The following is a 13,143-nucleotide window of genomic DNA, read 5'->3' as shown; positions in this document are numbered from 1 at the left end:
TAGACATTTTTATATATTGAATATTGCTTAAGGCATTTAATTTGATGCGTAAGATTAATATTAAAACAAATATGTTCTTCAAAATGGCGAATGCGCCGGTAAACTAATTTTAGTAGATTTAATAGTTTACTTGTTTACATAAATGGATTGTTTTACGCTTTATACAACTTTATTGAACAAAAGAAAGTTATTAACTATAATAGTTTTATAAAACTACTTAATCTTAGGCAAAAAAAACGATTAATTTATAATACTTTACTTTATTTGGTAACTTAGGTACGGATTTCAACAATGACTGATACAAATTAACAAAAACAACTTATAATGAAGATAACAAAATTTGGGAACTACATAGACTGACACCTGGAACATTATCCAGGGATATCCTGCACTTTCCTCAAGAGTTGTACTGGTATCTGGAAAACATATTTTTAGATCAATGTTAGTTACATTTTAATATTTCAACCAAAGTAGCACGATATACAATAAGCCAGAATATTTTCGAATGTTCAAAACTGATATAATGAAATAATAATTGCTTAAAACTTATGAAATATTCAACTAAATATAATGTCTGATTTTTAATTATTTCAAATCTAATTCAAGTCTGATAACTTATAAGGTTAGGCTTAATATCTGAATCAAAAGAAGAGTGAATAAGAAGAAACAATATATAAAAGTCCATATTTCAAAAATTATTTCTTTTTTAAATTATATATTTATTGGTGAATAGCTGAAGATATTGTTAAGTGGACATCTCTTTTACAAGATAAAATAAAAATATTGTAAAACTAAATTTGATTTTAAAATTATTGTTGGTCAAGTGTGAGGTTAGTTTTAAATTTTTAAGAATTGATTAAATTTTAAATAGAAGTCTGATGTGTAACGGGTTTTATAAGCACTTCCTGCTTGAAATGGGGTATCACTAAAAATACTTATATTAATATTAATGTACATTATGTATAAAAAGGCATTAATGTTTGTTGAGAGAAAGCAAGTTTAGCTTCCAGGATAATTTTTTATGTCTAAAATATGAATTAAAATGTTAGGACGAGAATCAAAGGCATGTAAGTCAACTTTCCAAGATTCATAACCAGGTTGGACTATACATTTCTTGGTTTTGATGATTTTCGTCTGTTCTATATGTACTTGCATTTAAAATTCTAATACCCAATTTCCTCAAATCCATATTTTTGTTGGAAATTATAGTACTATTAGATATGTGTCATACAGAATTTCTATTGGGTGGCATTACTAATATTGACTAGATTTTTGAATGAAAATTCAGTCCAAGTAATGTATTATAAAGGAAAATAAATTCTCAATAGAGCACAAATTGTCGAAATGTAACGATAAGTGATTAAAGGTCCATAGAATATATTTAATAAGAAGACAACAGATGATTTAAAGAAAAAAGTATCTATGAGGAAAGCCCTTAGTGATTTTACATTTTACATATACAGTGTAGTATTTTGTATAGTTAGTGTAACTTTGTGTCGGAATTTCTACTAAGTGTATGTTAGGTATGATATTTAATCCTACAGGATATCAGGATGGTGTTGATGATATTAGGATGGAATGTTTTATAGAGTTCTCAATTAAAGTTTTAGTAAGAAAAGTCTCAAAGTGAATTCTCAGTGCAGTTTTGTGTCTAGACTTGTAGTAAAAACTTTTAAACAGCTTTAAGGTATATTAGGATTATAGAAAATGAATACTAGATTATCTAACACAAGTATGAAAAAGCAACAAAATGCAAAATGCAAAAATCGCGAAAACAATATTATTAGGAATTGCGATCATTGAGAAAAATGCTCCATTCTAAGGCCTGGAAGTGTAGTGGAAGGTTGAAAGTGTATGAAGATAGGGAATTGAACTTCATTTAAATTAACTCATCATAGAAATTGTTATAAACTGTGCTGTTTTATAGATTGGTGTGAATGGAGACGAGACTCTTAATTAAAGGTGATCAATAATTTAAATTAAATAATTAGTATTAATTTGTACGAATAGTGTTTTATAGAATTATCATTTATTTGGACATCCGACAGGCTAAAGATTGGGTAGTTTCGAAGTGCATTTGTTTTCAGTAAAAATAATAAGTAATATTGATTAACACTGAGTAATTTTAAATCTAAAATCCTTTAGATATTAACACCATAGCTTGTTGTTAATATGAAAGAGATAGGTGAACCACTATCCAAGAGATGATATTATCGTTTCTTTGTGTTCCTTTTTAACGTATAGCTTAGTGGATATTTTATATAAAATTTGATACATTAATATGAGTTGTTGGGGGTAAGGGTATTTTTTAATATAAACCCATAAGGAATTGGATTTCTCCCAATATCGAGTGGCAGGTTGGATCATTCTGTTGATACCAAAGTTGACATTGACATCTTCATGGTGGATTAAATTGGAAACATCACGGAAGCTAATTAATTCGAAATCAAGCAAAAGTGACTTATGATTCAATAATAAAATTTATTTGGGTTAATGCGTATGAATAAGAGGGTTGTACTATCTAAGGGTTGTACTATAACATCAAACTAACTAGTAATTCAAGGCTGCTAAAGCAAAGCCCTAAAAATCCTGGCATATCCAACAAGGAACTGTACGATACATTTGAAATTAAATGTACGAAGTTATCAGGAAATCAGATGAAAGTAAACCAACCCACACGAACTTACAAAATATACATATGTTAACCATTGATTATTAGTTTATTATAATTATATTCTAATTAATCTTTAGTTTAATTTTATTATAGTTTGGGAAATAGATGTGCTTAATAATTGATGCAAGTAGAACATTATTAATAAGTTAATCGGTAATTAGGAAGAAAATAAGTTCAGAGGGTTGTTAGGTTTTCATTATCTACTATTCTTCTTTACTATATGTCAAGTGGATGCCCTTAGTTTCAATACTCTTTTAGGTTAATTAGGTATTAACTTTAGAAAATATTTAATTTCTCCCGAAATGTATTCAAGAATAAAATCAAAAGTCATTTTCTCTCAATGAAAATGGCAATAATGTTAAGAATATTGAATTATCGAACACACATGTTATATTAATCCAAGATGCAAACCCACTTTATATTAAATTATAATTCGGCAAATGTTTTAATAAGGAAACGAGTTATGCTTGATACGTGTTAAGAAGCGAAAGTACTATCTAATAAACTAATAATTTACCTTATCGATAGTGACTATTTACAGGTATTTTTGTACAGTGATTACCACAAGTGTTCATGATGCAGATCGTGATGCACATCATGATGGAGTAGGCTGTGAGTCTCAACTGGTACGATGACCTTCTTCACTATTGGAACGGGAACTGGTACGTGAACTGGCTCGATATGATGATGGTGAACTGGGACATGGACCTTTTCCAGATGGTGATGGTGGACTGGGACGTGCACTTTTTCCACGTGATGATGGTGGACAGTGTGGACGTGATGTGGAACAATGATCTTCACGTGTTTGCTATGAATAAAAAACAGATGGTTAAGCAGTTTTCATTTATTCATTAATCATTAAGATATTTTAATTTATGTTATTTGTGTATTGTTAACCAAGCCCAAACTCACAGAGAAATTTATTAGAATTTAGCAGTTGATGAATCATATGTTCCCAGACAGATTAGAAGAGATAAACAAAGGTCCAAAAGATGGTAAAATTACTATCGCATGAAACTACTGAAAAGAATATTTCAAACCTTTTAAATACTGTGATTTCATTGTTTATCGGGCATAAAAATTTGTATTATAACTGGCTATAAAAGTATGACACCCATATCAATATCCAAGTAGAATATTCATGAGCATACATTTTTGGTGAAGATATTGTGGATCAGTACGGTATTGTATAATACTATTTGCTGAGGACCAGTTGATGTAGATGTCTACCTAAGTCAATTAAACGATGAATTGTTGGTAAAAAAGATCTGAGCTATAATGAATTATTCATTATTTTTTAGTAAAATATAAATTGAAATTGTATGTGGATATACTGTTGTAACTCGAATGGGAAGTTCTGCTGCACTTATTGTAATCAATAGCCATGCCTTTTAGTTACCACTTATTCAGATGACTTAGAAACACTGAAGAAGTGCCAAAATTGACCGATGGTAAGCCAGCTTGATTCTTTTGACGTGGCGTCACCAAAATTTATAAAAAATTATGGAAAATATTTTAAATAATAAATATTATATAATTTTCTCTCAATAGATGCTTTTTTAAAGTGAAAAAATAAGCAAAAGTATGCAATTGTTTCATTAATGATAATATTAGATTTTTGGTTCTTTTCTATAAAATGATTACTTAAAAGTCTCAAAGTGAAACTTTCTTGAAACACTCTTGTGGCTACTATAGAATTGCTTTATTTTTATTTAAAACACACAACTCATTAATAAATAAACAGTTCGATTCTACTTTATATTTTGTCTTTCATTTTTTATTTTCCTACCCTATAGCCATTCTTATTTGCTTATTTGCAGATATAGAAACTTTTTCGAGAATATTTGTTTCTTGAGTATTATTTACTTGAAAAATATTTCTATTAATAATTATCAATTTTATTTATTTTTTGATGGCTACTTAACAGTCTCACATTCAATTTACAGATTTATCATGGTATGTGTCATCTTCAATGTTACAATGTAATGAGTACCAAATGTACTAATAGTTTTCTTTTACATTATTCCATCTTATATATCATTTGTGTCATTGTATTTATCAAATTTGGATTTTTTAAATAAACACATCTTTAAAAGAACATTTATTTAGAATTGGTTTAATTATAATACTATATATAGTCTATCCGAAGAAGTTTTGTAAACATGGTATCAAGATGCTTAACGTCTTGCCTGCCGCATTTCGTAAATTCGTTTAAGAATCAGACAATATTTTTCTTCTCATTTTATTCCAGTTAAAAAGAGACACAATAATGTCTGATAAGTTTGAACGTGTCACCGAACTAGCCTGCCAAGGTCGTTCGTTTGTTAAACGTGTGCAAAATTCTACAAAACAGTAGTGATACGAGGTTATAAACCGGCAAACGTTATTTCAATGCTTTGTTTATTTTAATAAATTTCAAATCACTGCTTATCATTACTCTGGTCGAAAATTTCGTAGCCAGACAGAACAAATTGCGTCTTTAATCAGTTAGTTTGAACAGGAATGAAATAATCCCCCTTTTCCCACAAAATTTGTTAGAGTAAGCATTTTTACTATTAAATACTAATTTGCTGCGATTTTTATTGAAAATAATTAGCATCTTGCACCTGCACTGAATATTAGTGCGGACACGGTCATTGAAATGCATTAAAAATTTCAAAATATAACCTTGAATTCACCAAAAAGAGACCGTCTTTTACGAAGGAGGTGACGAATCAAGATCAGCTTGAGTAGCTTCTCAATACAAACATAATTTAATACAATTATTTCAAAAGAAACTGTTAGTCTGAAAGGTATCGAAGAGGTCTAATGGAACTTCCGGTTATTGCTTTTAAAATAATACAATTTTTAAACGCATATAACAAAATTTAAGCCATAATTTTGACTATAAAGAATCCATTTTTTAATTATTCCAATTATAAATGGAATTCTGTCAGGTTTAACATATGAATCAAATTTTGTATAAGTAAATAATAAAAGTAATGGGATAAATTAATGTAAAATGCAAAAAATACCAAAATTACAGCAAAAAAATTTGATAAAGCAATCAAATTATTAACGAGAAACAAAGGTGCAAATAAAATTGGTAAGATAGTATTTATTAAGTAAAAAATAGTTTACTAAAGCTAATGACAAATTCAGGTATTTAGTAAAATCATCCATATGTGATTAAAATTGCAACACGAGCAACAATTGTCTTTTATAGCATGTTTTCAACCATAAATGTACCATGACTAGTATTTATGTTTCGATTCATCTACATTAAACAACCATTTTGTGTTGAAATTGTATTTATTTTTTAGAGTTAGATGAGATAACGTTACGTAAGGACTTTCTTTCATATGTTTCAGCCGAAATATCGGTAGCACACGTTGGGAAACCGTTACAAAATATGCATAAGTGAAATGAGCAATTCACACTAGTAAAAATTTAATCGTTCCTGGTTCTGGTTCAGATCTTGTTTACATAATGTGTAGCATTGGTTGTGTACAAGCTTTATTGGAGAAAGTGTCGAAAATCGTTGTGCTTTTGTTTGAATGGGTTGTTTCAGGCTATTTTTGTTATTTTTAACATGATTTCCTGCATGGTTAGTTTTTATAGGAATAAATTATCAGGCGATATAAAAAAATTGCGTTAAAATACTTACTGGTAGCCATATCCTGGTGCTCCCAATGCCATTCCAACGAGGAAGAAAAGTACAAACGCCTAAAAATTACATAAAAAATTAATGCAAGAATATGATCACTTTAATAGTGTAAATATATAAAATAATGAGTCGTGAACATAAATGTAGAATAAATTAAAGCATAATGCATAATTTTTAAAAATGTAAAATAAACAATTAAAACTAAATTAAAAAACAAAAACATTAAAAAAATGCTAAATGATAATACATTACGTATTAAATATAAAGAATAAAATCAAAATAAAAAAAATGTGAACATAATTTAATAATACCTAGAATCATTTTTCTTTTGAACAAACTAGATATTAACGATTTATACATTAAATTAATTAATACTATTAATTAGAAAGAACAGAATTTGATTATTTGCATATTGAAAAAGAATTTATAGCATTTTCACCCTAGAAGCACTAATAAAAATCGATAAAAAAGTATAAAAACGGAAGAAAGTTTAAATGTAAGACAATAAATTCCAATGAAAAACTTTAATAATAAATTTACAGGTAAATATATTTGCTTTCGAATATTAATAATTATAGGAAAATATAATTATCGAAAAAAAATGTTAAATAATAGTATCATTATTCCAGGTTACCAAACCAAGGTTAATAAACAATTTAAATTGATAGCGAACTTGGAAAGCGAATACAATCAAAATATGGGAAAGATGGAAGAAAAAATCAAAGAAAAATGTATTACACAAAATAAAGTAAACATAAATATAATTATGCAATATCCTTTCGTTTAATGCTAATTTATTTTAATTTTTGTATTTTTATATAACATTTACCTTAGTTAAAATAATTGTATCAATCAATATAGACAAATATATATAAAAAAAGGCATAGTATTACTATAATTTTATTGAGAAGGATATTTTATGAATTTTGTAAACTAAATTCAATATTAATGTAAAAACAAAGTATAAAATAACAGCTGTAATATTATAATATTAACACATTTTAAAAATAAAAGAAATAGTTTTGATTGGCAAACCAAGTATAATAAACAATTAAAATTAGGTAAAAAGAAATGAGCTAATTGATAATATGTATTAACAATTTGTAAAAAAATGTATTAAAAATAAGATAAATATAATTAAAACATAATTATGTAATATTATATAATAAGCATTTATATATTTTTATATAATATCTAGCTGATTAAAAAAAATGTATCAATCGATTTAGGATATATTTACCATTCCACAAATATATAAAAATAAATAGTGGCTATAAAGTATTTAGTGTTAAAAATATATGACTAATACTATGACTTTATTGAGAAGAATATTTTGTGAATTTTTTAAATAGTTTAAGTTTATTTATAAATTAAATTCAATATAAATATAAAAATAATTAATTACAAAAAAAAAATAAATTAGATTATTTACATATTGAACTAGAATTAGTAATATTCTTGTCATATATGCATTAGTAAAAATTAATATAAGAGAAGAAAAATGATAAAATAATTAAATGTATGACAATAAATTTCAACCAAAAATATGTTTTAATTTAATTATAGGAAAATGTAATTAAAAAAAGGAAAATTAAATATATAATAATAGCTACAATAAAATATTAACACATTTTTAAAACAAAAGTAATACTTCTAATTGAACAAACCAAGTATTACGTATTACAAGTAAAATTGGATAAAAAGGAAATGAGCTAATTGATAGTATGTATCTACAATTTATAAAGAAAAAAATAAAGGAAAATATATTAAATAAAATAAAATAAACAAAAATATAATTATGTAATTTTATATAATATACCACAAATGACTTTTTGACTGATATTTTATGAATTTTCCTTAATATTTTAAATTTATTGGCAAGTTAAATTCAATATAAACGTAATTAATTATATTATTAACTCGATGTTAGTATCAACTATAATATTAAAATTAATATAAGATATTGATATCAATATCAATATTTTCAATATAGTAATATATTATTGGTTTACTAAGTAACATATATTATTTTGAGAAGTCGAACAGATTTAATCAAATATTAATAATTATATAGAACATTTTAAAACGACAATTTAATTATTTAAATTTTAGAAATATCAGAAAATGATATTCAATAAAAAGTTAGAGTTAAAATCAATAACGAAGATTGTTTCTTCGTAATAATTGTTATTAGCGAACAAAAATTTCTAATCCTCAACAGTAATGTCGCAAGTTGAAATCGTTTATAAATCGAAAAAGGGAAAATCTAATTGAGGCTTTGGTTGCAGTCGACGTATCCTGTTCAGTGACCTCAACGTTTTTCCTTCGTGCCCGCAAAATCAGTATAATCAACTTACAGTTGCACTCACGGAAACCATATCGGGAAAATCGGCGGTAAACTGTACAAAAACTAGATCACAACACCCGAATCGATGTACGGCCGTCTAAACGAACCACCTTCTTTATATATATGACAAGCGGTCATCCCCACGCCGTATCGTCTTATCCATAAACCAGACCGATTACATAAAATCATATGTGGAAGAAAGAAGAAAAAAAAAAGAATCGACGAGCCATCGACAATTTCACAAGGGTAATATCGGACGTCAGGCCAAATGTGGCAATGGGCGGCATTTGTTTTATATGTGTCGTCGACGATTCGGCGACAATCACGATCCCGCAGATTCGTTTATCGACTGTTAACAATGCCTCAGGTTTGCTCTCGCACCTTGATTAACATTAATAACTCGTATCTATTGCACATTATTGTTTCTAATGGTGTTATTTGCATTCGTGGATAGTGTTCATTAACAGCGATGATCGTGAGTGTATCTGGTGTGAGTTTCGGTGAAATTATTTCTTTAATCATTTATATTTATAGCCTTTTATGTTCATTGCAGATTTTATCGATACCTAATTATTGATTATCACCTCTTCTCAGATAAAGTAGAAATAAAAAGTCTATTCGTGACATTTTACAATTGCAGTTGCAATAATTATTAATAACAAATATGATAATGACAATTACCTTTATGAAATATTACATAGGGATATCATTAATCGCTATTTATTTCAGTGAAAATAATAAATAACCAAAAATAGAATTTAATATCTCACTTTTTAAATTTGAACATATTTTAACATTTATGTGAAATATAACGTGTAACTGATATTTTAAAAGTTGTCTTTGTTAATATATAATTAAAATTATAATGACTAGATAGTGCTATTTGTATCAGCCCTTAGAGTACAGTTAGGTCCTTGCATGTATTTTTTATCGGCTTTATCTAATGGTGTAAAAGTATTATTTTAAACAACCATTAAACAATCTAAATTAACTCTTAAATTTGAGGGTTTTGGCATTTTTCTATATAAAACAAGAGTTTTTCATTTAGCATTATTGAGTTATTCAATTTGTATAGATGATAATTATGAGTTGTTTAAAATAGCACTGACAAAATAGTTTGATTTGAAGAAATCTTCTAGTGACATCCATCAAATACTTTTATAAATATATGATGGTGCTTTTCCGTCATATCACCATTGTCGGTTTTGGTTTCAAATATTTTAATGTCGCAATTTTGATGTCAATGTTAAGAAACAATCCGGAGTTAAAAACTGTTCGAAAGAAACAAATTGAAAAATTTATTGTTCGAAAACCCAGTTCGAACTATTAAACAGATAAGCAGTAAATGATTCAACAGTTTCCAAGCGTTTACATGCGATGAGAAATATCCATAGGCTACCTAAAGTCGTTGATTAACTTAAATGAATCACTCTCGTAACTTGATTAACATTAATAACCCGCATCTATTGCACGTTATTGTTTCTAATTGTGTTATTTGCATTCGTTGATAGTGTTCATTCAATATTGTGCAGCTGGCATGAGTGTCGCTGAAATAATTTCTTTAAGTATTTATATTTATAGCCGTTTATGTCCATTGAAGATTTAATTAATATTCGATTTTCTATTATCCATTTTTTCAGATAAACCTGATATCAAAAGAACCATTCGGGACATTTTACACTTGTTGCAATAATTGCTTTTTACAAATATAATAATGACAATTAACTTTATTTAATATAATGTACATACAGTAATATAAAATACAATAACATAACAGTATACAGTTAACAGTAAATATAAAAATGGATTCTAACATTTCACTTGTTCTAAATTTTGAACAAATTATAACAATAAAAACAAAATTTAATTCAAAATTCTCAATCATCTCTTCAATTTTTATTTATTGTTAATCGTATTTATGTTGCATTTAAAAAGTTGGTTTTGCGCTAGCAACAGAAAAAAAGGGAGACGAAAAAATTAAACTGGGATTTATCAAGGAAAATAACCTAAATATGTTCAGAATCTATTCGTCGACAGTGACTGTACTCTGTGACTGAAACCGAAATAATGTAGTGGAATAGTAAACATCATTAAGTAAAAATATTATCAGTATAACAGTTTCCAAAAGAAAAAATTAATAAATGCAGATAATAACTCTACAAAAAGTAGCCAATAACAGAACAATCGCCAATTGTCACTTGTGAGTATAATGTTATTGAAATCAAGTGCCCTATGTTTACTAAGACAAATGAAAACTTTATCGATGGCAACCCTACTGAAAGATTCTGTGATGATTATTTAAAAGTACAGATTCGAATGTATAGGAAAAGGCTAGCAAAATAATCATTTAATATAGACTATAGTAAATACAACGCAAAAAAACTTAAATTATATACATATGATGATGGATGTTTGATTTTCTTAAACCTTTAGCAGTTTTGTAGAACGATTAAGTTTATTCGGTGTTATATCAATTAGCTTGCTATATATGGATAAATAAAATACATAAATTGTAATCTTAGTGTAAGTTTATTTTAATAATAGCGTCACAAACTCATAAGCTCAACTAGTGCGAGTACAAAATCTGTGTTTAAACATGCTTTAACACATTAAATTTTCCCATTAATTCTTAAACTAGGTGCTTATTTTCATTTACTTTATTTGACTTCAGTAACATTGCTTAAAACTTCTGTTAACTGTTGACACACACGCATACCAGGCTGTAAAAGCGTGACAAAAATCACATTGTTCAATTAACATGGTGAATTATAAACCATCAAACTATTTGATGTATAAGAAACCAGATATCTGATATTGTTTTTTTGTAATCTAACTATGATGAGATTTAATTGACATTTGTTTTGCAGGCTTGAATTTAATTAATATTTTTCATTGTATATTGAGAAAAAACGGTCTTTCAGTAGTGAATAGCAGCGAATGCTCAATGAGTTCAGTTAGAAGTCATCCATTTGTCTTCTGTCATATTATTTGGTAACTGAAAAAAGAACAAAATTATTAGGGACTCATTACACATATTCATATACGTAATAAAAAAATTAGATTTAACCTTAAATATTAAGTGTTATTTACGTTTATATTGCAATAGTTACATTTTAGACATAATTAAAACTACTTGAAATATTCAATACTTGTATTAAAATGGTCTTACCTGCTCGTATTGAGCCTTGCCTTACAAGATTTATCCATATTTGTCTGACATTTTTCTGCTTTTTAACAAAAGCATATAACTTTTTTGGAATTTTTACCGAAATATAATTACATTTGGATCCTCGCACCACCAATAGATATTAGACCGTTTTATTATACCAAAACGCATTACTTACATTATTAAAATAATGTATAAATCAAACATAAATATTCAGTATGAAGTAAATACGTAAAATTAACAGGGCAATTGAAAAGTCTCCGGCCTACTATAGTAAAACACACTTTTTTGGCAAAATTAGTTTTTTATTCAACATAATTCCCTTCAAGGGTGATATACTGATTATAGTGACCCTCCAACTTTTCGATACCATTTTTATAGTACGATTTGTCCTTTGCTTCAAAATAGACCTCAGTTTAGTCGATCACCTCTTCATTCGACGAAAATTTCTTCCAAACGAGCATTCTTTTGAGATCTGATAACAGCAAAATAGTCGCTGGGGTCAGATCTGAAGAATGCGGTGGATGTGGAAGCAATTCGAAGCCCAATTCATGGATTTTTGTCACGCATCTTTTGACGGTTAGGGCTAATTAAAAAACATATATATTTAATTCTAGTAGTACCATCTATGTGTCAGGCCGGAGACTTTTCAATTGACCTGTTATTATAAGGTAGTTTTTCAAAAATAGCCATCTAGCCTATAATACGGGATATAACTAATTTTTTAATTAAATTTTCTTCATTTGATGTAGCAAATCATACTAATTTTAGGTCGATAAATTAATATATTATAAATTGATTATAATTACTATATTATACTAGGTATGTCAGACGTTGTAATATTGTTAGGTCCTTACATGTATATTTAATTGGCGATATTGTTGGAAATGTGAAGTATCATTTTAGACAACTTAAACTAAAATCTCAAATTCGACGGTACTGTCAATTCTCTACGCAATATAAGAGTTTTTCATTTAGAATTACTATTTTCTGGACTGAAGTCAATCAAACACTCTTAGAGCCTTATGATGATATTTCCTTTTTGGTTCCAATTATTTTTTAGGTTCGGATTTAAATGAGTTAATTTTGATGTCAAGTGTAAAGAAAGATCCGGAGTTCTAAAAAAGGTCGTAAAAAAGAAATACATTGCAAAAATTTATTGTACGAAAATCCAGATGAAACTATTAGAAAGTTGCGGAGTTGATGATTCAACTGTTTCCGATGTATGTTGATGTATCTGTGATTTTCAGATGTTTGTATTTGATGAGAAATATCCAAAAGCTACCTAAAGTCGTAGGTTAACTTAAATG

At 27.4% G+C, this 13,143-nt stretch overlaps 1 protein-coding gene across 1 annotated transcript; it reads right to left on the bottom strand.

The window, feature by feature from the left end:
* Window positions 1–240: 240 nt before the first annotated feature.
* Window positions 241–8,800, bottom strand: LOC143198501 (uncharacterized). The gene is made up of 4 exons (XM_076407758.1): window positions 8,678–8,800; window positions 6,321–6,379; window positions 3,192–3,482; window positions 241–416 (listed from the first exon to the last, which is right to left on the bottom strand). The coding sequence occupies exons 1-3, from the start codon at window positions 8,696–8,698 to the stop codon at window positions 3,233–3,235; spliced, it is 330 nt and encodes a 109-aa protein (XP_076263873.1). The 5' UTR covers window positions 8,699–8,800; the 3' UTR covers window positions 241–416; window positions 3,192–3,232.
* Between the last annotated feature and the right edge of the window lie 4,343 nt (window positions 8,801–13,143).

Source organism: Rhynchophorus ferrugineus, unplaced genomic scaffold (assembly GCF_030347505.1).
Source record: "Rhynchophorus ferrugineus isolate W39M unplaced genomic scaffold, kcgeb_rfMv2 rfM6, whole genome shotgun sequence".
Classification (NCBI taxonomy): domain Eukaryota; kingdom Metazoa; phylum Arthropoda; class Insecta; order Coleoptera; family Curculionidae; genus Rhynchophorus; species Rhynchophorus ferrugineus.
This window is presented reverse-complemented; position numbering and strand designations above follow the sequence as displayed.